Below are 23,421 nucleotides of genomic sequence, written 5' to 3'. Positions count from 1 at the left end.
GGTTTTACCCCCGCAGGCTGGGGCGCACGCTGCTTCCTGGTTGGCTCTCACCAGGATCAGGCAGATTGACGACACCTGGGGTCATCAGCAGCATGTGAGTGGAACTGAAATAGTGCTTCATTTACATGACTCAGAACTAAGTAAAAAGTGAATCAAACAGGTGCTGTTTGAGCCTTCTTGCTGTCTGAGTTGTTTACGTCAGCCAAATATTTTCAATTACAATTTCATTTCACAATTCTTATTCACACTTTTTTTCAAAAATAAAAGATCAAATATTTGAAAGAATCAATATTATTCATAATGTCAACAGCTGCAACAACAAATTCTCATCTTTGCTCTTGACGTGCAGCTCACTTATCTTCGTCTCTGTTAAAGATATGCAGGTATCTAACACATCCGTTCTTCACTTGCTGCTCAGGTTCACTGATGACCCCAGGTGTCGTCAATCTGCCTGATCCTGGTGAGAGCCAACCAGGAAGCAGCGTGAGCCCCAGCCTGCGGGGGTAAAACCTGAGGCGTCCAGCTCCAGCGTCTCCTGCTGGTCCAGACTCTTCTCCCTCACACACGCAGACAGCCATGCCGTCCGCCGGTCTCCAGATCTTCGGGGTCTTCCTGGCCTCCGTGGGCTTCCTGGGCGACATCATCACCTGCGCTCTGCCCATGTGGAAGGTGTCGGCCTTCATCGGGAACAACATCGTGACGGCTCAGACCTTCTGGGAAGGACTGTGGATGAACTGCGTGAAGCAGAGCACCGGGCAGATGCAGTGTAAGGTCTACGACTCCATGCTGGCCCTTCCTCGGGACCTGCAGGCCGCCCGGGCCCTGGTGGTCATCTCCATCCTGGTGGTGGTGGTGGGGCTGCTGCTGGCCTTCGCTGGAGGGAAGTGCACCAACTGTATTGAAGATGGGATGGCCAAGAGCAGAGTGGCCATGGTGGCCGGGGTCTTCCTGCTGGTGGGAGGAGTTCTGTGCCTGATCCCCGTGTCCTGGTCTGCGCACGAGGTCATCAGGAACTTCTACAACCCCATCCTTGGTGACGCTCAGAGGAGGGAGCTGGGCGCCTGCTTGTTCATCGGCTGGGGCTCGGCGGGACTCCTGCTGATCGGAGGAGCTCTCCTCTGCTGTCAGTGCCGGCAGCACAAGGACGACAGATACTCCGTCAAGTACTCGGCTCCGCGCTCGGCGCCCAGCGAGAGGGCTTACGTCTGAGGGCAGCGCCGCCTGCTCCGCTCCTCGCTGCAGCACACTTTATTTAACGTTCCCATTTCAAAGCTTTTATTCTCCCTTTTTTATGGTTTTATTAAATTGTCTTTTACCAAACAGTTTTCATGCGTCATTGTGGCTGAACGTTCTCCAAACAAAGTGCAGAATCTAGGCAGTAACCTTCAGAGGACACACACTGGAAGCAGCTACTGTTTCCCAAACCTTTCCCAAAATGACGGCTCAACTTTCTTTTAAAAAACTGTGCAGGTGTCTCCATTGGTGAAAGTGCAGTTGCCAGTCTCAGCCAATGTGATTTTTGCTCTGGTGTGGAGTCGACAAACTCAACTTCAGATCAAGCGTTCATGCCAAACAGACCCTGTGAAGCTACTACAGTTTACTCAGTATTCCACAGGTCTGGGTCAGAGCGTGGGCCGCATGTTTCCTCTCCTAAATATTTTCCTCTTGCTGATCAGTAGGACACAAATGTGCTGGAGCATTATGACCACTGCAGGATTGTCACTTCCTCTGAAGCTTCAGGTCAGTGGCGTTGAAGCTTCACAGGTCTCGCTGTCTGGATTCTTCTCATGAGCAGGACTCAGGATGTGTGCGGGTGTTTGATACCTCAGGTGTTTTCTCCTTTATTAGGCTGATAAAGACCTGTTGACAGATTTGCTTAAATGAATAATGCCGCGCTCTACTCTCTAGTAACTGTTCTCACTGCTGTGATCTACAGCTGTCTGCATGAGGACAGTGAGGAGGAAAGACGCTAGTTTTCCCCAAGTTACTGAAGATCACCAGGCGATTCATTGATCATTTCTGACGTCTGGATCTGGACTTCACTGACTAGAACCTTCTCCATCCTCAGTCCTCTCTCTCACTGTGTTCAACCTGTTGTGAGAGCAGCGTGGACCAATCCAGATGCTTCGTATTACGCAGCTAGTTTCCACTATTTCCCTGTAAAACAAACATGACAAGACTCTTTCATGTTTAGTTTTGGCTGTGAAACGCCACATTCTGTTCCAGCCCTGGCTCAGCTCCGTTATCAGTTTAGTCCTGAGGTGAGGACGACTCCGGATAAGGCGATGGTGGTGAACAGGTTCCTTCGTCGTGAGTCACAAACCAGCGCCCCCAGCTGAGGAGAAAAAAAGGCATATGGGCTGAGGCGCATCACACTCAGGCCACCCGAGACAGAGGCCGCAGTGTGAAGCCGCCCGGAGTGTAACATGCCTGTTATATAACGGCGCTTCCATAAATCTGTGCGTGTCTTTATCAGACGCTGCTGTCTCCTGGGAGATCTGCTGAGCCACAACAGAGCTTCTGTGGGAGAGGATCCCCCCTGAACCAGCGCCAGCGTGATTGATGTGGACATGCGGAGGCGGGAGCGTCGGGGGGTCCGGCGTATAAAGCGGCCGGGCGGAGCGGCGGGCTCCCCACAGTCGCGGCGCATCACTCGAGCATGGCATCTCTGGGGCTGCAGATCCTGGGCGTGGGGCTGGCCGTGCTGGGCTGGATCGGGACCATCTTGATCTGCATGCTGCCTCTGTGGAAGGTGTCGGCCTTCATCGGCAACAACATCGTGGTGGCTCAGTCCATCTGGGAGGGTCTGTGGATGACCTGCGTGGTGCAGAGCACCGGCCAGATGCAGTGCAAGGTCTACGACTCGCTGCTGGCGCTGCCGCAGGACCTGCAGGCCGCCCGAGCCATGGTGGTCATCTCCATCCTCTTCTCTCTGTTCGGGCTGCTTCTGTCCGTGGTGGGAGGGAAGTGCACCACCTGCGTCGGGGACCGTCGCACCAAGGCTTGGGTGGCCGTCGCCGCCGGCGTCTTCTTCATCCTGAGCGGCATCCTGTGCCTGGTGACCGTGTCTCTGCCAGCCAACACCATCATCAAGGACTTCTACAACCCCGTGGTGCCGGACGCTCAGCGGAGGGAGCTTGGCGCCTGCCTCTACATCGGCTGGGGGGCTTCCGGGCTGCTGCTGATCGGCGGGGCGCTCCTCTGCTGCCAGTGCCCCTCACCAGCCGAGCGCTACAGCGGCGCCAAGTACTCCCCGCCCAAATCCACCACACCGGGGAAGGAATTCGTCTGAGCTCCGGCGGCGCTCCAGGCGGGACTTTTCACACTCGACAAACCTGTTTTGCAAGTGACTCACTGTGTCTGACACATCTTCAACGGGATGAACAGACGTCACACTCTCGCTCTATGTGTTCGTCGGCGTTTCTTCCGGTTTCTGTGGAAAGTCTGAACGAGTGAGCAGATGACAGCTTGTAAGGTTTGAACTGTGGGTCACTGTTTGTCCCCCACAAACAATCAGTATCTGCATCGCTGAACTTATCCAGACTCATATTTGGAGAGTACACAAATCCATACGTTCAGCTCCGAGAACATGTTTTTTCAGTGGCTCTCATCTGCATGCTCGACTTCAAAGAATGATCAAACATTTATTCAGTCAAACACCTGAGCAGATTCCGCCCAACTGGGTTTCAAACCGTCCGACTCTTCCACCCAGCAGCAGGACTCAGAGTCAGTCAGAAGAAAGTCACTCTGGACGGTGTCTCTGAGGCAGCATCAATCCAGCAGCAGTGAGCTCCAACAAAAACCATGATCTCATCACATATTCCTACTTGTCATTCTATCATCATATTTGTGATTTCTTTATTGACTCAATTTTTTTTATTTTCTTATATCAATTTCAATGTTCTGTCACTACAAATGTATTTCTTTGCAACGGAACATTTGTTTCACCGTTTCATAATTGTCTTTGTAATCTTTCTTGTCATATTTTCTTATTTTCATAGAGCAAAAAATAAAGCTGTTTTTGCATACATTTGTGATGTTAATGTGTTAAATAACAATAAATTATTGTTTTACAATTATATTAGATTATAGTATTGGTTATAATTAACGAGTCTGTGTTAGATGTGACAATACAAAAAAGAGAAAGAAAAATAAGAACATTTAAAAGAAAAAAAGGAAAAAATTTAAGGAAAAAAAGAAACACAACTGGACACAATATTAATATTAAATATTCTTTGCTTTTTAAAAAAATGGCGAATATATATATATATATATATATAATATTGATTAACAGTGTGACTCTGGTGACCCTGACCTCGGGAGGGCCAGTCAAACAGGCGCTGCGGACCCCCTGTGGCCCCCGGGCCGCACTTTGCTCGGCTCTGATGACGCTTCAAGCCGGACTTCTCCCCTCCCCCGTCTACCTTGGTGAGAGATAGCGCCTATTGTGATGTCACAGTGATTTAAATGGAAACGACTCTCAGACAAAAGGAAGGAGAGTTGGAATATATCATCCTGGCGGCAGCGCTCACACAGGCCCGAGTGTAAATATCCAGCGCTGAGACGTCCACAAAGGTTCCTCAGCAACATGAGGCAGCACGAACACGGCGCTCCAGTCCCTCGGACCAACAGTTGTCTCACCACAGATGCTATAAATCCCACTCGTGAATGCAGATCTCGCCGATACAGTAAATCCCCGTCGACTCCCCTGGATTCCTGAATTCTTTACGTGGTGCGGGTGGGGACGAGAGTCAGGTTCTGAATCACAGCCAGGAGCAGAAACCACTTCAATAGAGGAGTTTATTGGCGCTTCACAGTTGAAAAGTAAAAAATACAGACCATGTTTCTATAAAACAAAACAACCATAATAACAGGGAATACAATGGTTATAGTTTAGAAAGTTGGAGCGTCACAATGTTTGGTTTTCTGGAGTTCAAAAATGCGATCGCAACAATAAATTAAAAATGGAAACACTTGCGCTTTCGTTCGATCCACCTTTCCTTGAGTGTTTGTTTGGATAAAGAGTAGAAAATACAAAAATACAAAAGCGTTGTCAGGCATGGATAAAAACCACGAGGAAAATGAAACAAAAAAAGTCTGATTTCAATGAATGAAGTACTTCATGTCTACACAGAGAGAGATTCATGACCATGTGGTTGCACAGACCAGCAGATGACCTTGGATCAGAGCGGCTCTCACACGTAGTCCACGTTGGACGCGGCGCTCCGGACCGGTGCAAACTTGGCCGACCCGTACGGCCGCGACTCTCTGGGAGGGCAGTTGTTGCAGAGCAGGCCTCCTCCCAGCAGCAGGAGCCCCGACGCGCCCCAGCCCAGGTAGAGCGCGGCGCCCAGCTCCCTCCTCTGAGCCGCCACCACCATGGGGTTGTAGAAGTCCCTGATGACGGCGTGCGCCGACCACGACACCGGGATCATGATCAGCAGAGCCGCGACGATGAAGACCACGCCGGATGCGATGCAGGCTTTGGCCTTGGCGGCTTCGTCCTCCATGCAGTTGGTGCACTTGCCTCCGGCCACCGCCACCAGCACCCCGAAGACGCCGACGATGACCGAGACCACCACCATGGCCCGGGCAGCCTGCAGGTCCTGCGGCAGCGCCAGCATGGAGTCGTAGACCTTGCACTGCATCTGGCCGGTGCTCTGCACCACGCAGGTCATCCACAGACCCTCCCAGATCACCTGCGCCGTCACGATGTTGGCGCCCACGAAGGCGGTGACCCTCCACATGGGCAGGGCGCAGGTGATGATGGTGCCCAGCCAGCCGACGAAAGCCAAGAGGACACCCATGAGCTGGAGGCCCTGAGACGCCATCTTCACCTGGAGAAGAAGAGCTCACCTGTGCAGCCGGCCTCACTCTGAGCGGCCAGCGCCTCCACCGGGAAGATAACCGCTCTCAGGGTGGGGTCTCTGAGCGGCGGGACAAAAGGGGGCCAATGAGACCTGAAACCCAGTTTTCTCTGGCCATTGTTCTGTTGTGGACCTGCTTTGTTCCCTGGAGGACGGATTGGACGCTGCGAACAATGGCCTGGGCTCACACCTCGCGATCACACGCACACTTGGGCGCACAAACGTCAACAAAGGTTCAGCCTTGGGCAAACACAAAACCACCTGAAAGTTGAGTGTTCAACTCCAGGAAGTGTTTTAAAACAGACGAATTAGACCTGCAAATGAAGGCTCTCATCTTGGTATTGAAAGACACAACTGTCAGTCAAACCTGGCGATGGAATGTAATTCAGGATTTGTGACCCCTTCAAGCAAGTGCTACATGAAGTGCCACTACTGTTCATTTATACATTGTATCTAAAAGCCTAAAGCCACTTGTTAGCATGTTGCTAACCACCATATATTGCTTCTGATCCACGGAGTCAGGTGTTAATAATTCATCTCCTCTATCTGGCGCTGATACTCTCCCACCGGCCGTTGTTTTCATCTGCCGCGCCCAAACCTGATGAACCAGAAACACAGCCAGGCGATAGCTGAATGTTGAGCGGCTGCTTTTTAAACCGCATCGCTCACAGCGTTGTGTTGTTCAAGGAGACAAAGAGCTGTTGGGTCAGTGAGGTTTTATTTACAGTTTGTTTCAACAACGTGAACATAAAACGAGACCTGAGAAGTCAAAATAAAAAAACATGAGGAAATTCAAATAGTTACAAAAGCGAAGAGCATTAAAAAAACTTGAAAATGACTAACATATTTACAGATTCTGCGGCACTAGCATCCACTTCCCTCTTGGGTGTGGTTCAGGTGTCAGGCCCGAAGAATCCACTGGAGCCGGCAGCACCAGAGTCCACGTGAGCCGAGCTCACGGCTCAAACGTAGTCCTTGCCGGATGCAGGGGCGGAGGCATCGGATCTGGCGGCCTTGTACCTCGCGGTGTAGGAGCCTTCGTCTTTCGGGGGGCAGTTACAGCACAGCAACCCCCCGCCGATGAGCATGAGTGCTGCGGCGCCCCAGCCGATGTAGAGCGCGGCGCCCAGCTCCCTCTTCTGGGCGTTGACCATCAAGGGGTTGTAGAAGTCCCGGATGATGGTGTGGGCCGTCCAGCACACTGGGATCAGGCAGAGAACCCCGGCCACGATGAACATCACCCCGGATGCCACGCCCACTTTGGATTTGGAGGCTTCGTCCTCCACGCAGTTAGTGCATTTCCCCCCGGCCACGGACAGCAGGATGGCCAGGATGCCCACCACGATGGAGATGATGGTCAAGGCCCGGGCGGCCTGGAGGTCGGAGCTGAGCGCCAGCATGGAGTCGTAGACCTTGCACTGCATCTGGCCCGTGCTCTGCACCACGCAGCTCATCCAGATCCCTTCCCAGGAGGTCTGCGAGGTAACGATGTTGCTGCCGATGAAGGCCGTCACCTTCCACATGGGGATGGCGCAGACGATGATGGCGCCGATCCAGCCGAGGATGCCCAGGGCGGTGCCCAGCATCTGGAGCCCAGCGGAGACCATGGTGGTGCTGTTCAGGGAGCAGGTGTGAGCTCGGTAAGGTGAGATGCTGAATGGGACTGCATTTCCACAGCCGGTGCATATGATGGAGGGGGCGGGGCCAGCAGCAGGTCCACCTACACCACCTCAGAACCGGTCTGACCATCCGACTGTTCCCCTGGAAACGTGACACCCGCCGACTCGGAGGCCTCCAGCGTTTGAACCAATCCTGTCATTAAAGCAAGTGAGCAGACGACTTCACCTTCTTTGTGTCTCTCGCTTCCAACCCCCTCCCCCAAATCCAGTTTCACCATGGAGCATGAGGGCGGGTGAGGCCTTCTTACCGGGAGGTGACTCACACTTTTGAATAACAATGTTGTGACGATGCACTTTACCTGACCAAATATGGTCCCGGCTTCCGTGGTGTCTTCTCACTGATGCTTTCCACTGACACAGCAGGCTCAGTCTCCAGTCACATATGAAAACAATTCCTCCTCACACAACAATCCCTGATCATATTATAGGTAAAAAAAAAAAATTTTTTACCCATTTTAGATGCGCTCTGTTTAAGAAATAACATCATGTTTTGTGGTCAGTTTAGATTCTAATCTTCAAAATAAACAGTGCTGAGGTGGTCAACTTCACTGTTATCCACAAGCTAAGCTAGCAAGTGTGTTATTCCGTTTAGACTTTCCTTCCTGTACATCATATTTAAAAAAAGAACCCTCATTTTAGTAGGCCTAGATCTATTGTGCATATGAGGGTGGCAAGGTGTTGCTTCATGGAGCAACTCTGACTCACAAAAAGAGTAAATAAATCGTGAGTAGTATTGTGAGTAGATGACTGCTGCGTGAGTGATGCCATCTGTGACGTCACTTATTGTCGTGTATCCGCCCAACAACATGCCACTGTTACGGGGTGGCGTGTGAAACTCAGGGACGGGCATATGTCACGACTTTTATATTGAAGAAATGTAACTTTTTAAAAGTATAAACGGCACAACTTTGATGATCAAATTAATGTAAATGTGGTAAACAAAACATGAATGGCCAAGGCGAAGCACAATGAGTACGTTGTGTGGGACTTTCCAGGCACAGGGCTGAGTCATTGTTTAAAAAAAAAAAGACAAATATTTGGTTATTACTACATCGAAAAATACATCATTTAATACACAACACTTCAGTCATCTCTTTAAATATATTTCTGCATATTATCATGAAAGGTTTTTATTTCAAAATCCCAATATTTAAAGCTATAACTGAAAACTAAGATAGCAGGTGCTAGTTACTTCTGTTGCTAGTTTAGTTTCACAAAGCTACTAAAGTGTTATCAATAGTGACGTTAAGGTGACCAGACTTGAGTTGATACAAAAGAGGACGCCACATTCCATGTGTCCAGAAACGCGGTGACGTCACAACAATGTTCCCCCCGAGCTGTTTAACATGAACACAGAAACCTGCGCGGGGGGCGTGGCTAGTAAGGTACCGACCAATCAAATCCTTGAAGAGAGAAAGGACCGACCAATCACTACTCATCAATCTGAACATTTCCTATTGGCCGGCTTTTCGTAGCCCCGCCTCTCAGGCCCGCTTCAGGAAGTGAAACAGCGCTTCTGTAATAAAACGTAGCGCGGATTTGACGTGAGTATGTGGCACTAGTACATATGATGTTCCATTCCGCTGAGTTCCTTTCCTGAGTAATATTCAGGCTGGTGCCGCCGATACCGATGCCATATAGCTATCAACAAAAAGGGGATACAAACAATTATTATACTGGCAACTCAAAACTGAAATTGCTAGTAAAATATTTAAACAAATAATGCCATAATAATTGCACTGTTAAATTAATATAAATTATTCATTTAATTATTACTGAATTATTCAAGTTTTATATGTGTGTGTGTATATATATGTATATGTATATATATTAATGTTTAAGTTTTAAAATAATACAATATTTGGTAGCTAAACTTGTGTTTTATTCATCTTTTCTGGTTCATTTTTCACAAAGTCTGTTTTATTGTCATTGCATTTAGTAGTAGGGATTGTCAGAAGTAGGTGTTTTTGCAATACTGGTAGCTGTAGGGAAGTAATAGGACAACTTAAGTACTAGTGGAATAAACAACAGTACTAGCACGGAAAGTACTTGTATTTGTACTTGTTGTGTCTGAAGTAATAGTATAGACACAGAGGAGGAAGTGAGAAACAGTAGTAGTTGTTACAGTAACAGTACAGTACGGGGTATTAGCATCAGATATATTTATGGAAGTATTTGCTGTATCGAATGTAGTTGTGGAAGTGACTTTATAATGCAGCACACGACTGAGGACTCCCCCCCCCCACACAGAAACACACTGTCCTTCCCTTCATTTGAAAGATCAGAGGGGAAGTGGTGTCAGAGTTGGTGGCGGCACATCCTTCATAGCAAATGAGCAACATGTTCGGACTGTGGAATTAAAGTGAGTCAAACCCAAGGTCAGCTTTGAAGGAAGCTCCACTGTTCTTCCAGCGTGTTTTCTGAGCCGCAGACTGAGGGCCGATTGTCCAACAGGACACACAGAAAAGTACTATGTGTGGAAGCGCTGCAGGCAAGACTCTCTGGTGCCATGATTTGGAAGGAATGGTGATGGATATTTGCAGTCACTGAATATGGTGTTCATGACTCTGCCCCCAGGAGGCAGCAGACGCCGCTGTCGCAAGTGTGTGGCTCCTTGTTTGCTCCACTTGTTTTGCACGTCCTTGTCTGTGACTCATCGAGAGAACAGGCTTTATGATTCAGATGTGGAGTGAAATCCTAGCACGGAGCTTTAGATGGATAGGTACTTGATGTCTATCTTTGTTGAGTTCAGTTTCCCACTCACACCTGAATTACCTGAACAAATATCTGTCACTCATCTGATCAAGCTCTCAAGCTTCGAGCTCTACAACGTGTCCTGATCAATCTGCTGATGACTGAATTGGGCTTTATGTGGAGAAGCAGCAGCAGAATTTCTTTTTTGGCTCGGCTGAGAAGAGAGCTTTGAACTGCCATAAATCTCTGAAGAGCCATTAAATCCAAGGACCCTGACTCTTTCAAAGGGCTTCAGAAAGCTCCCCATCAAAAGTCTTGCTTTCAGACAGAGTCACATGCTCAGTTAACTGTTTAAACACAGGCGTGTGGTTTGACTCGGCAGTTCTTCTTCGTTTAAAGTGGCTTTACCATCACACAGAAGTATGTTGTTACAAGTTCCCACTTCATCCAAATCTTAGTTTTCAACTACTCAACAGTTCAGCTGACTGAAGTTAAACAGACACAGTGCAACAGCTGAGGGTCATATTGACATGTGGGAGGAGCTAGATGTTCAAATCACATCTCTACTCCTGATGAACCCATGAATGAGTCCTGTTTTCCATCGCGCTGGTTAGTTTCAGCTGCTCCGCTGTTTCAATCCAAGCATCAAAAGAGCTCCTCTCCAGATAATGTTGCATGTTGAAATGTCGTTGACGTCACACTATCTTCATTATCTGTTTCTGACCTCTCTTTCACTCTCAGACAGTAAGTGGGTCAACATGTCTTACATGTGTCTACACAGGATTTCAGCGTTCGTATCCTCATTGCGCTCAATTAGATTTGGACTTGAGGAGTGGAGATTTGTAGATCATTAAACATGTTGAACCTGAGCGGATCAGTGAGTGGAGCCGCTGGAGAGGGAGAGAACAGGCGAGGAACCTTCCTCATATCTGCTGATCTGATCTCACTATCGCTGGTGTTCGGGGCTGGAGACCTCACTTTGTGACCTAATTCACCTTCAGAGTCACTGGGAGGAGATGTGGCACACTGGTGGAAGGTTTGACTCTTCACACAGGCCCATAAACCGCAGGGAGGTCAGATAAGCTTTAGGAGAACGGCCTCCAACACACTTGGTTAGAGACGGGGGGTGAGGGGAGGGCGACCCCTGTTTGCTTCTTATCCATCTTTAAAACTCCTCTGATTCCAGAGCTAAATTAATTTAAGGCTCCTGAACATTTGGGCGAAGAATTGACCCTCTTAAAGTGGAATCAGTTTGCCCGCTGGCCTTCTTCAGATCAGGCTTTAACACAGCTGTTTGGGTTTGGACTGCTGTTTTGCCTAATTCAGTTGCTTTCATTTGCTTGAGATACTCTGAACAACTGAAGCAGAGGGGGCTGGGAAGGTGGGTGGGGGGGGCGAACTAAAGCGCCGGGGAGAACCCTGACAAGCAAATGGAGCCGCTTGCTGGTCTTCACTATTTTCACCAGTCGAGCTCAACACTAACACGTGGCTCTGGTGCACTGTGAAGCAGAGGCAGAATTCACGTTGATGTGGAGGCTCATTCCAGGCCTCATCCCTGATGTTGTTGAAAGAAACCTGCAGTAGCTCTGGAGCCGTTCCAGCACAGTCAGATGACTTTGCCTCGCAAGACACGTCCTCCGCTATTAAACTGTCTTCAACTGTAAGTACTTTTTGCAAGGTTGCGGCCTTAAATGCCTGATAATGTGGCTTTTTTTTAAATTGCAGTCAAAGTTGACATGACGGGAAATAGGGAGGGGCGATATGGAGAAAAAAAGGCATCATGATAAATGTTGTCATTTCGGCGATAGCGATAATGATCAGGATAAAGCCATGTTCCTTCTCCTCCATGTGTCGGACACTCCAGTCTCTCTGTTTGATGATGGAACTCAGGAGTGGAGTTTGTCTCCAACACCATGGTTTGTTGACGTCTCAATAGAAGAGTGAACTCTGCAGTGCAGAGATGAGAAACTCAATGTCTCAGGTCTCTGGTAGAAGCCGCTGGTGTCTGACAGGCTGCTCTGCCAGCTTTATTTAGGGCTTCAATGGAGCCGTCTGTCTGTCTGTCTGCTGTGTCTCATGTCTCTGAACACTTGAACTATGGAGCAGTCTGGACACAGTTCCTAGATGCTGCTGAGGAAACATTACCAAGGCAGAGGAGCGCCTCAGAGAACCTGTGAGGACCACTCCATCTCATCAAAGAAACAGGGATCCAGAGACTCAGAGTCGACCAGTGTCAGGATCAGAGGTTCCCTGAATTCAGAATCACTTTCAAACTAACACGGTGAACCAAAGTCCACCACACTCTACACAACTGTCACACGCCGTGGAGCTGGAGAGCACGGCGCCGTCACCCTCTCCTCATGTTCACGTGTGCAGGTCCAATGCAGCCAGTGAGCCGCGGGTTTATCCAGTTTATGGTGAGATGCAAAACTGTCACCGTGGAGACTGTGCTCGGGAAATAAGGAGCTTTCCAAATGAGCTTGTAAAAAACTGGGTGAGGCTGCACTAGTGAGTTCCGCTTTTTACTTCCCTCTATGCTACATTTCAATCATGGGAATTTGGATGTTTATGATTCAGAATCCTTCACATCCTCGGTGGCAAGATTTGTGTGCAGGTGTGAGCCGGGAATATGATGCGGCATATGCCGCGTAGAGGGGGCGGCAGAGGAGACTCAAGTGAGTGGAGGAATTGGCAGGAGAGTCACAGTGATTCAACATAGCAGCACCTCACAGACCTGGCGGGGACTGGTTGGAGTTGCGTTTGTAGTTGCAATCGCAACCTCGCCGTCTCCTGTGAGGACTGAGTTGTGTTTTACTTGTACCACAAACACAGACCCGTGCGTGCCGGTCCTCCGCGTCAGGCCTGTCAGACTCCACTGTGGAACTGAAGCAGGGACTGTTGTCGAGTTCTCTCTGTGCTTCCGCATCTTCCCCCTCAACTTTTTATACAACACTTACCCTGAATGTTGCAAATATCTGCTGCACAGCGAATCTGATTTTCCACTGGCTGGAACCCAGAAAAGATAACCAGCAATTGGCACGGCGGCGGCACCTTCACCTTCCAGCTGGAGTAAGAGGCAGAGAGGCAGAGCGTCTGCTGTCACATGAGTAAACACAAGGCCAATGGTTAATCCATGAGCTAACTGAAACTCATTTAACAACTCTCGTGAATAATAAAACCATTGGCTGCAAGCTGTTTATCGCAGAACTGGAAGTGGATGTGCTTTGATCCGCTCCGTCTCAAGCCTTTCAATGAGGTCAACCTTGTACCGCGCTTGTTCCAAACAGGACACCACCAAAACGCTTACAGCTGCCAAACTGTTGAACCAGAAACTCAAACAGACCTTTGTCTGTGGCTTAGTTCAGTCCGGAAAGTGACTTTACCTGTTTGGGTTTGATTACGCACCAAACCTGAGCATCAGTCGCACAAATCTGTGGCCATTGTTGTAGAGTTGACTCTGACTGGGTCCATGCGGCTTCACCTGTGGCAGTGCTGTCTGGGGTTTGTGGTGTCAGTGGTGGGATTGCTCTTTAATGGCGAGCAGGTGAACTGGCACGTCAGGAAATGACAGGACGGGCTGAGTGTGGCCCGCGGTTCTGAGGTTTGACACCACTACAGCAGAAAGATCAGCGGTCACAAAGGAAGGACGTTGTGACTGAGACTGAAGGGAAGGGAGGTTCACAGAAGAGTGAAAAACAAGGACGACGGTTCAGACACCCAGCTATCGCTTCCTTCCTGTACATTGATAAACAAAGATAAATTGCTCTTTATCTGGTTGTATTCCATCTGACGGTGCGTGAATGAATTAAAGTGATAACGCCAGCACGCGTCCTGCCGAGTCATGTATGGATGTAGACCCTACAGATTAGGATGGAATTTGTTTTTGTTAGACAAGGATCTTCACTCGACGACGTCATGGAGGCCTTTGTCCAGACCTGAGAGTCGGCGTGAATCACCACCAATATCCAGGGACAATCGCGTTGGTCTGCGGTCGGATCGTGTGGTTTAGCAAGGCTTGGACAGAGAATTGAACCTTGGATGTCTGAATGGCAGGTGAGCTCAATCAGTACAGGAAACCTGTTGGCAGTGACACTCTCCCTCACTCTTCATGACCCATATCTTGATGTGGAGAGGAGAAATTCAACGGCTCCTTCCTGACACAGTTTAGCAGGTTTTCCTTCAGCAGCAAGTCTGAGTCATATTCCTGTGGTGACTGTAGTTTGTAGGTGCTTAAAACCAGTCTTACTCAACTGGAGAGTGAAGTGGTGAGGCCGGTCACGATGATCAGCTCAGTGCAAAGGTCAGGCCTTCACTCGTTCACATAAACCCTTCACTGCACCATATCTTCGCGCAGGCTGTTGAAGAGATCCATGTGATAGTAGACGAGTATGAACTGAAGTGTCCACCAGTCCAGAAGGTGTTGAAGCAGACGAGCAGTCTGCTGAGTGCTGTTCCCTCAGAGACGTGTTACGCTTGAAGTGACTCTTCAAGTGAAGGTTTTAAAAGCTTGAAACATATCGATCCCCAAAAGATGCATCTGAAACACACGTCACTTGTTGATGACGTCACTTCCTGGTTCAACTCAATCGAGTAGAGTGGACACCCATGGCCTGTTCCTGGACCGACCTGAACAGGTTGGTACCAGCAGTGGAATGATAAAGTCTCTGGGTCCAGTTCTGTCTGTCTCACCATGGAGACGGAAGGGCCTCAAGAGTCACAGACGTTTCACTGATGATGCCGAACCATGGTGGAGGTGAGGAGTCTTGGAAGTGGACCAGCATTATGGCAATGGGACGCCTGGAAGTCTGTCCCTTTATTGTCAAGCATGCAGTGAATGGATTCAGGTCTCGATGACAAAACTGACTGAGACCAACGTTCCCGCTAAGATGCGCGCCTGCGCAATTGCGCACATCTGATACAATCTCAGCCGAAAAACATCTACACTGCGCTACAAAAACTCATCCTGAAGTGAATATAAATTTCCGGACGAAGTGCTTCTTCCACAGGCTCACTGTTCCGTGAGGAGCGCTCACAGAAGACGGTGGCCTCAAGTGGACAAAACTCGCTCTCACAACAGACCGATTCAGGAGCCTCATCCATCCGTTTGAGAAAGGATCAATGTTTGTCAAAGCTGCTTGAAGTTCTTTGATATCCAGCGCACACCTCATGGTGTCATGTGGCTTCAGTGACTGGCGTTAAGTTTACTTATTGTACTGGAAGATTATTGATCGCTCGTGAGCGCTCAGAGAGCGTTTGCTCAGACACAGAAACATTAGAGAGTACGTTGCCCGATACATGTACCCAACAGCAGGAAGGTACCTGCAGTGTTTGTCATGAACCACACTCCTCCTGAACGCAGCAGATACTGAAGCATGTGGGGTTTGCTATTAACTGTGCTGAGACTGTGACTCACTGGAGATGAGCTGTTTTGGTTATAAACGTGGGCTATAAAAGTTCTCAGCACAACAACCGGGAAGTCGGCCCAGTATCTCTGCACTATATTTTATAGCAGTGGCTACACGGTCACCTACCAACCACACAACAAGCTGGTCACTCATTACCTGTCATAAACTGGACCCTCCCTGCGCTACCATGGTCAAAAGGTCAAGCCGGAAAAATCCTCCATTTGAAAACCGCACTGCCCTCCTCACCCCCCACCCAGGTGGTAAATGAGGGCAAAGCATGCTGATTGGCTTAAGATGGCGTGTGATGTCACCACGGAGGAGGGTGAGTCACCGGGTCGTAAAGCCATGTTCCGATAAGCACCTTAAGAACAGCTGGGAACAGGAGGACGGCTTCTGACGGAGCAGCACCTCAGAGGGAGACGAGCCAGTGGTCAGAAGGACGGCGAGCGATTGGGCTGGACCAGGGGTGGCAGCCCTTCAATAGCGACGAGCAGAGACCCCGACTCACAGACCGAGACTCAGAATGGCTTCGTTTGGACTGGAGCTGGCCGGCGTGAGCCTGTCCACGCTGGGCTGGCTGCTGAGCGTGCTCAGCTGCGCGCTGCCCATGTGGCGGGTGTCGGCCTACATCGGCGCCAACATCGTGACGGCGCAGGTGTACTGGGAGGGTCTGTGGATGAGCTGCGTGGTGCAGAGCACCGGCCAGATGCAGTGCAAGGTCTACGACTCCATGCTGGCGCTGCCGCAGGACCTGCAGGCCGCCCGCGCCCTCACCGTCATCACCGTGGTCCTGGGCATGGTGGCGCTCTTCATCTCTCTGGTGGGCGCCAAGTGCACCAACTGCATCGAGGAGGAGTCCGTCAAAGCCCGAGTGATGGCGGCATCGGGCGGGGCCTTCATCACGGCCGCCCTGGCCCAGCTGGTGCCCGTGTCCTGGTCGGCGCACACCATCGTCGTGGAGTTCTACAGTCCCATCATCCCCGCCAGCCAGAAGATGGAGATCGGCGCGGCGCTGTACGTGGGCTGGGCGGCGGCGGCGCTGCTGCTGGTGGGCGGCGCCATCCTGTGCTGCAGCTGCCCCCCACCGGAGGAGAAAGCCCTGAGGTACAGCGTCCACCCTCAGAGCCGCATCGCCTACTCCGCCGCTCCCCGGTCCGCGGCCCAGAGCTCCTACAACCGCAGGGACTACGTGTGAGCGCTTCCCTACCCTCGGACTCTTTTTGTACATACAGTGTTTTTGATACTCTGTGGACCTCAGCAGTAATTTCAAATGTTGTTTACAAATGTTAGCGCTGGGAAGGTAATCCAGAATCGTTTCATTTCTCGCGGAGCAAAATGACCAAATCTGAGTGGCGGAGAGAACCTTTCCACAGAAGCTGATCTATTTATTTTTCTATGGTGAGAAATCTCGTGGCTCACAAGCAATCCACCTTCACGGCTGCGCTTTGCTGCGGATCCCTGTAATGATTAGACACACACACACACGTGAAACGCTGCCCCGCCAGAGTGGAGCTCACCACGGACTGAACAAGGTCAAGCGGCGTGTCGGAGGAGGGGAAGCCCGGCAGAACGTGGACGGAGGGCGTTAGATCGACCCTTTTGTTTGTTCAACAAATGTGCTTCGCGTGCACTTTTGTACTCGTCACGTGACGCCTGTGTACAGCACAAGGAAGTGCTATGAGCGTTTGAACCTAAATTATTTGAATAGATGTAAATACTGTGGAAATTTGTACCGATAATAAATAAGCTAATTTAATATTTAAAATGATTCTGGTTTCGTGGAAAAGCCATGTTTTTATTTTGGAATAATGTCTCTCACTTTTCCAACATGTTTGTTGTGTGATAATAAACTTCTGTGCTCAGGAAAGTACGTACTCTACGCGTCCATTTTATAGTCCAAACTACACACCAAGTACACAGAGTTTCTGGATTTGCATAGTCAAAGTTCCACTGTGCGGCAGCAGGTGTGTTCGCCCGGCTGCGTCGGTCCACGGGACATAATAAGTGACCTATTTTTACTGAACAACACACGAGACCTTCACAGACGTTCTATTGATTTGACAGGGTTTAAATAAGTGATAGCCACATTAGCCATTTAAAGGCAGCTGGCAGCGAGTACAGCTCCGTTCTCATGTTGTTCTCATGTCTGATGTTGTGAAAGGTTCCTCACGATTCACCTGCGCCAGGATGAGAGAACCACAAGCTCAGGCCACTGGAGCTTAGCTTGATCCATCCAGGCGAGTCCACATTTCATCGCCGTGTTACGTTGTCCAAAGTCCAAATAAGAGGAAACGTGCAGTTTGGCAAACATATATTGATGAAGCAGAAGAGACAATACATTTTATTTAGTTTCTCATTATAAGTCATAAATATATAATGGTCAGTATTTTTTTATCTGGGTAATTATTAATAAAACAACATGATGTTAAGGCTCTTTAAAGAAAAACAAACTTTCATTTAATTGTTTTTAGGGACAAAAAACTAAAAAACAATCTGTAAACAATCAATGTTAAGTGAAACGATGTTAAACAAACTTTGTTTAAATTTGGAGGGAAAATGTTGACGAATGTGACGATGAAGGGACATGGTGATCACCTGCCCATGGTGGATTCCCTGGAGAATCTACTGGGCCTCAGAAGGTCCCAACAGCCCTGAGCATATCTGAGCAGGACTGTCGTGGCAACATCAGGAGCGTGGACGGCTCCTCAGGGACCAGGGTGTTGTGACACAAGCGCGAGAGGTGGAGCGGCTGCTGCTGCTGCCTCCAGCTGTGTGTTCTTGTTCTGCTCGGCTCCGTCTTGTTGGTTTCCTCCCAGCACTTGTTTGACAAACACAATGGCTGGTGTGTTTAGCTCCAGAAACCCGCTGACGCTCGGGTTACCTGTGGCTGGCTGCGCGGATGCGCCTGTTGTTTGCAGAGTGGTGCGTATCACCGATACCTCGTCTGTATGCTAAAGGCGTCTGAGTCGCCTGCGCTGATGTTTGCTCTGGGTGCAGTTACACCGGTTTCCCGCGGAGCTGTGGGGGATGTTTTCCCAACTCATCCTCCCAACTGGGACAGGAAGGCAGCAGGTCACAGGGAAACGCTGTTTTCAGCGCAGTGTTTAACCAAAGATTCCAGCAGTGAAGTTAACATCATATCATGTCTCCCGCCATCTTCTCACCTTCTACTCTGGAGAGAATACACAGTTTCAGCTCCACTTTAGCCGGGGCCCCGGGGCCACATGTGGCCCTTTGCCTGTGTTTTTGTGTGACTACAACTATAGAACTGATAAGTCGTCATTTTTCTGAATATTTTCTGTCTTGTTTCTGTCATTACTATTTCCACAGTAATTATACCATGTTCCGGACTAAAATGTCTTTTCGTCTGCCATGAAATATTTTGAAATGAATTTCCTTTTAATATTTCACAGATATTTGTTTTATTCTTATTTATATTGAAACAAAATCACATACTAAATGGAATATTTTTATGGGCTTCATGCCATATTCCTCTTTCCATTGAATCTTTAATGGTTCATTGTTCTTTTGGCATGGTGGCCCCACACGTTTAGAATGTGGCCCTAAGTGATCAGCTGGAGGTCAGAGGTCATCGCTCATCTTCAGCTCATTCAGGGTCTGTTTACTTCTTTGCCCCTTTTGTCGTCATGACATCATCATCATAGTGTCAGATCCCCCGCCCCCGGCACTCTGGTTTCCTCCCACACTCACAGGAAGTGAGCTCCGGAGAGAGAAGCTCTTGAGGCCCCTCCCTCACATCCCTGTCTCCAGCTCCCCTCCTCCGCTCCGCACAGGTGCGTGTGTGTGTCCTCAGCGGGCGACGCCTCTCCACACACCTGCCGTATAAAGGATCGGTTTCCTTGGCAGCCGCTCAGAGCAACATCCCGGGCCACAGCACAGGAGACGATCAGCAGCGCAGCAGCTTTGAGCGTGTCCACCATGTCGATGGGTCTGGAGCTGGTGGGCATCTCTCTGGGGGTCATCGGCTTCCTGATCGCCATCGTGACCTGCGCCCTGCCCATGTGGCGGGTGTCGGCCTTCGTGGGCGCCAACATCATCACGGCCCAGACCATCTGGGAGGGTCTGTGGATGAACTGCGTGACGCAGAGCACGGGCCAGATGCAGTGCAAGGTCTACGACTCGCTGCTGGCGCTGTCCCAGGAGCTGCAGGCCTCCAGAGCCATGATGATCATCGCCATCATCCTGGGCGTGTTGGGCGTCCTGGTGGCCATCGTGGGGGCCAAGTGCACCAACTGCATCGAGGACGCCCCCACCAAAGCCAAGGTCATGATCATCTCCGGGATCTTCTTCCTACTGGCCGGCCTGCTGGTGCTGATCCCGGTGTCCTGGAGCGCCAGCGTCATCATCCGGGACTTCTACAACCCCATCGTGACGGCGGGCCAGCGGCGGGAGCTGGGCGCCGCGCTCTACATCGGCTGGGCGGCGGCGGCGCTGCTGCTGATCGGCGGCGCGCTGCTGTGCAGCAGCTGTCCGCCCAAGGAGAACAAGTACAAGCCGCCCAGGATGGCCTACTCCGCCCCGCGCAGCACCGGCACGGGCGGCTACGACCGCAAGGACTACGTCTGAGCGCCGCGCTCTGCCTGTTGCTTTTGTGTGACCGTCCGGAGGGAAACCTCCCCGACAAGACTCCGAGATGAAGCCACTTCTGATCTTCTTGCTCTCTTCTGCGCTGTAGGTGGACGGGGGATGGTCTCCTCCCGAACATGTGACTTAGAAATGTGTGTGTCGGTGTCGTGTTCGACAGAAACCTTGGGTTGGAGTGTGAGATGAAAAGAGCTTGCTCTCCTTTTACATGGATTTGAATGTGTGTGTGTGCGTGCGTGTGTGAGGAACGTTTGCCTGGGAGAGTTTCAGCCCAGACTGAAACTGAGCCGCGGCCTGAGGAGGCAGCTGGATCCTCCTCCAGTGTCTGTCGTGCCTCGGCTTCTCCCGTCTCATGACTTCTGTTGTGTCAGTTGTGTTTTGGCTGTTTTTGTACCGACATGTGCCTCTTTTGTAGCCGAGTGTTGACACAGCATCGGTGCGGCGCCCGAGGGAAGCCGACGGTTGGAGGATGTTTGAGTCCAAACAACCAGGATGTGACATTCGCAGGTGTAAATAGAGCAACGTAACGTGTAACTAGTTGTTTTAACCTCGTATTCAAACAGATTAAAGTGTGTTTTCAAATAGCCGTTTCCCCTTCTTTCTCGCTGCTGAGTGACCGGTCGCAGGTGTGGCAGGTGCTCCGAGTCACATGACCACACCACCTCATGAGCCTCACGTAAAGCAAAGCCAAGCTCCAGTTTAAACTGTGACGCCACTGTCAATACATGGCTTGGCATGAAGATCACAGACGATCTTAGCTGGTCACTCCACACCTCCTCCCTGGCAAAGAAGGCACAGCAGCGTCTGCACTTCCTGAGGCGGATGAGAAGAGCTTCCCTGCCCCCCCCCATCCTGACCACCTTCTACAGAGGGACAATCGAGAGCCTGCTGACCAGCTGCATCTCCGTCTGCTCTGGGAGCTGCAGTGCATCAGACTGGAAGTCTCTGCAGAGGGTGGTGAGGACAGCGGAGAAAATCACCGGGACCCCGCTCCCTGCCATCAAGGATATAGCAGATGTTCGCTGCTTATCCAGGGCACAAAGGATCATCGCGGACTCTACTCATCCAAACTATGCACTGTTCTCCCTCCTGCCATCTGGCAGACGGTTCCGCAGCATCCGATGCAGAACCACCAGATTCAGGAACAGTTTTGTTCCTGGTGCTGTCAGGTTGCTGAACATTGGACAATAGCTGCAGTACTGTTTATTTGTTCAATTGTACATCCTCTGGACTGGCACTTATCTGTTATTACTTTATTATTATTTATCTATCTATTTATTTTTGGACATTTCGTTTTGTTTTTGGAAACTGGAGGCCTCGGACCGAAATTTCGTTGTCATCATATAGTAATATGTTTTGTGCAATGACAATAAAGAAAGTCTAAGTCTAAGTCTAAGTCTAAGATGTGTTTCTGGAGTTGCGGGTCTGAGTCATGTGTCTGAGGCCGACTGGACGGACCAAAGGGAAGCACAATGGGAGGCCGCAGGTGGCAGGTGGGGTGGGGTGTGTGTGTGGGGGGGACTGGCGTCATAGCGCTCGCAGCTGTTTGAAAGCACGGGAGGGGCGGAGCCACGTCCACCAACCGTCACACAGCCAATAATACTGCAGTTACATCAACAATATCAGTGTTGAAAACCTCTGCTTGTGCTCACTTGGTTTCAAGATTTGCTCAACAAAATCTCTCATGCAACATTTTTTCACATTAACTTCTGTCTTTACTCAAATATTTGGCGAGTTCCCTCTTTATGTATTTGAGATACTGTATGATAAATATGCCACAACTGGATTTATAATGAATTCAGAAGAAAATATGGTTTATTTATATTATCATTGCTTGTTTACTTTACATTCATTTTACTGAATATCATTTAGCATTTTACATTCCATAAACAAAGTACAATATTCAAGTGTCACACTTTTATTTTTAAGATTTTGAATTTAAAAAAAATATTGATGTCATGGCTCCGCTTTTATTTTCTCACTTGAGTCTTGTTTTTGTTTTGTTCTTCCTGTTCCTTTGGCACACGGCTGGAGCCAGTTAACCCCTGATGACCTATTTCAAGAGCACCTGGACTCTAGCAACGTTTGCCAGATCGTGTCTTCTAGTTTCTTGGACTCTCCTCTTTGTTCCTGTGAGTTTGGCGCCTCATTGTTCCCGGTGATTTTTGACCTCTCTGGTTCCTGTGATCGACTCCCATTGTTCCCTGTGGTAACTCCTCCTTCTCTTGGCGCTCCTTGTTTCGGTCTCTCGTCCTGTGCGCTGGCTAGCTAGTTTTTTCCTTACTCTGTCTTCAACCCTGGTGCCTGAGTTAGTGTTTTGTTTCTCCCAGATTCCAGGCGTTTCCTCTTCTCTTTTGTAGTTTATTCTTGGTTCGTTGTACATTCAGCTTTTGCTTAGTTTCTCCCGGTTCGGTCACGCTTTTCTGTTTTTTTGTTGTTTAATTATTAAATATTATTTCTAACTCGCTCCTGCCTCACTGTAACTTTCACCACTCGCACTTGGGTCCTCAACATGTGACATTCACTCTAAGTCCCTTGATTCGTGACATGATGTTTTTCTCACAACCAGTTGTTTAAGAAAATATGTCATTTTAGTTTAGTGTTTTTTCTTGGATTTTTTTTTTTTTTTCATTTTAGTTCATCACGTATATTTTACGTCTGCACTAAGACTCCCGCTGCACTTTAATAAACACTTGAGTTGTTTCAGTTTGGCGTGCATCACCAGGTGTGTCAGGGTTATTAGCGCAGAAATGCCGCTTGTTTTTCTTTCCCAGATGACGTTCACTGATGAACGGAGCTTTTGGGTGAAAACATGAAATGTCATTGTTAATATGGCATGGGACGCACCTGTCATCTGGCGTGATGAATATTTTCTGGGCCGTAAAGCCAGACTCGCCTCACAGCCAATAGCTGGTACTAGTGCTGACTCAGCAATATCACTGCCCTCCATGTCACATTTTTCACTCTTATCTGTTAAAACACAATTCTTTATCAGCCTTGAAGTTTCCCCGAGTCCTTCATTCTCCCTGCATCTACACAAACACTGGCTAATTCATGCGCTCTAATCTCAGAGGACCCTGGTCCGAGAGACTGCTCGCCGGGCGGGGCCCCTCCCCTCCCCCACAGTCCCCAAAACCTTTTGATCAAATCAAAATAATCATGAATTCATAA

General features: G+C 49.5%; 3 protein-coding genes across 4 annotated transcripts; 2 read left to right on the top strand and 1 right to left on the bottom strand.

Moving 5' to 3' along the window:
• Window positions 1-576: 576 nt before the first annotated feature.
• Window positions 577-21,567, top strand: LOC128748111 (uncharacterized). The gene is made up of 4 exons (XM_053846508.1): window positions 577-1,067; window positions 13,886-13,888; window positions 16,240-16,836; window positions 19,440-21,567. Exons 1-4 carry the CDS (start codon window positions 577-579, stop codon window positions 20,230-20,232), a joined length of 1,884 nt encoding a protein of 627 aa, XP_053702483.1. The 3' UTR covers window positions 20,233-21,567.
• LOC128748124 (claudin-like protein ZF-A89) lies at window positions 2,654-3,970 on the top strand. The gene has a single exon (XM_053846528.1). The coding sequence runs from the start codon at window positions 2,660-2,662 to the stop codon at window positions 3,290-3,292; it is 633 nt and encodes a 210-aa protein (XP_053702503.1). The 5' UTR covers window positions 2,654-2,659; the 3' UTR covers window positions 3,293-3,970.
• Window positions 4,330-7,668, bottom strand: LOC128748121 (claudin-4-like). Of its 2 annotated transcripts, none has more exons than XM_053846526.1 (2): window positions 5,290-5,831; window positions 4,330-4,357 (listed from the first exon to the last, which is right to left on the bottom strand). In XM_053846526.1, the coding sequence occupies exons 1-2, from the start codon at window positions 5,829-5,831 to the stop codon at window positions 4,330-4,332; spliced, it is 570 nt and encodes a 189-aa protein (XP_053702501.1). The 2 variants fall into 2 exon arrangements, with proteins under 2 accessions (XP_053702501.1, XP_053702500.1); XM_053846525.1 differs by lacking the exon at window positions 4,330-4,357 and adding an exon at window positions 6,989-7,668 and having other exon boundaries at window positions 4,896-5,831.
• Window positions 21,568-23,421: the final 1,854 nt, after the last annotated feature.

Source organism: Synchiropus splendidus, chromosome 17 (assembly GCF_027744825.2).
Source record: "Synchiropus splendidus isolate RoL2022-P1 chromosome 17, RoL_Sspl_1.0, whole genome shotgun sequence".
NCBI classification, from domain to species: Eukaryota; Metazoa; Chordata; class Actinopteri; order Syngnathiformes; family Callionymidae; genus Synchiropus; species Synchiropus splendidus.
The sequence above is the reverse complement of the archived record's forward strand: the minus strand, read 5'-3'. Positions and strand labels throughout refer to the sequence as shown.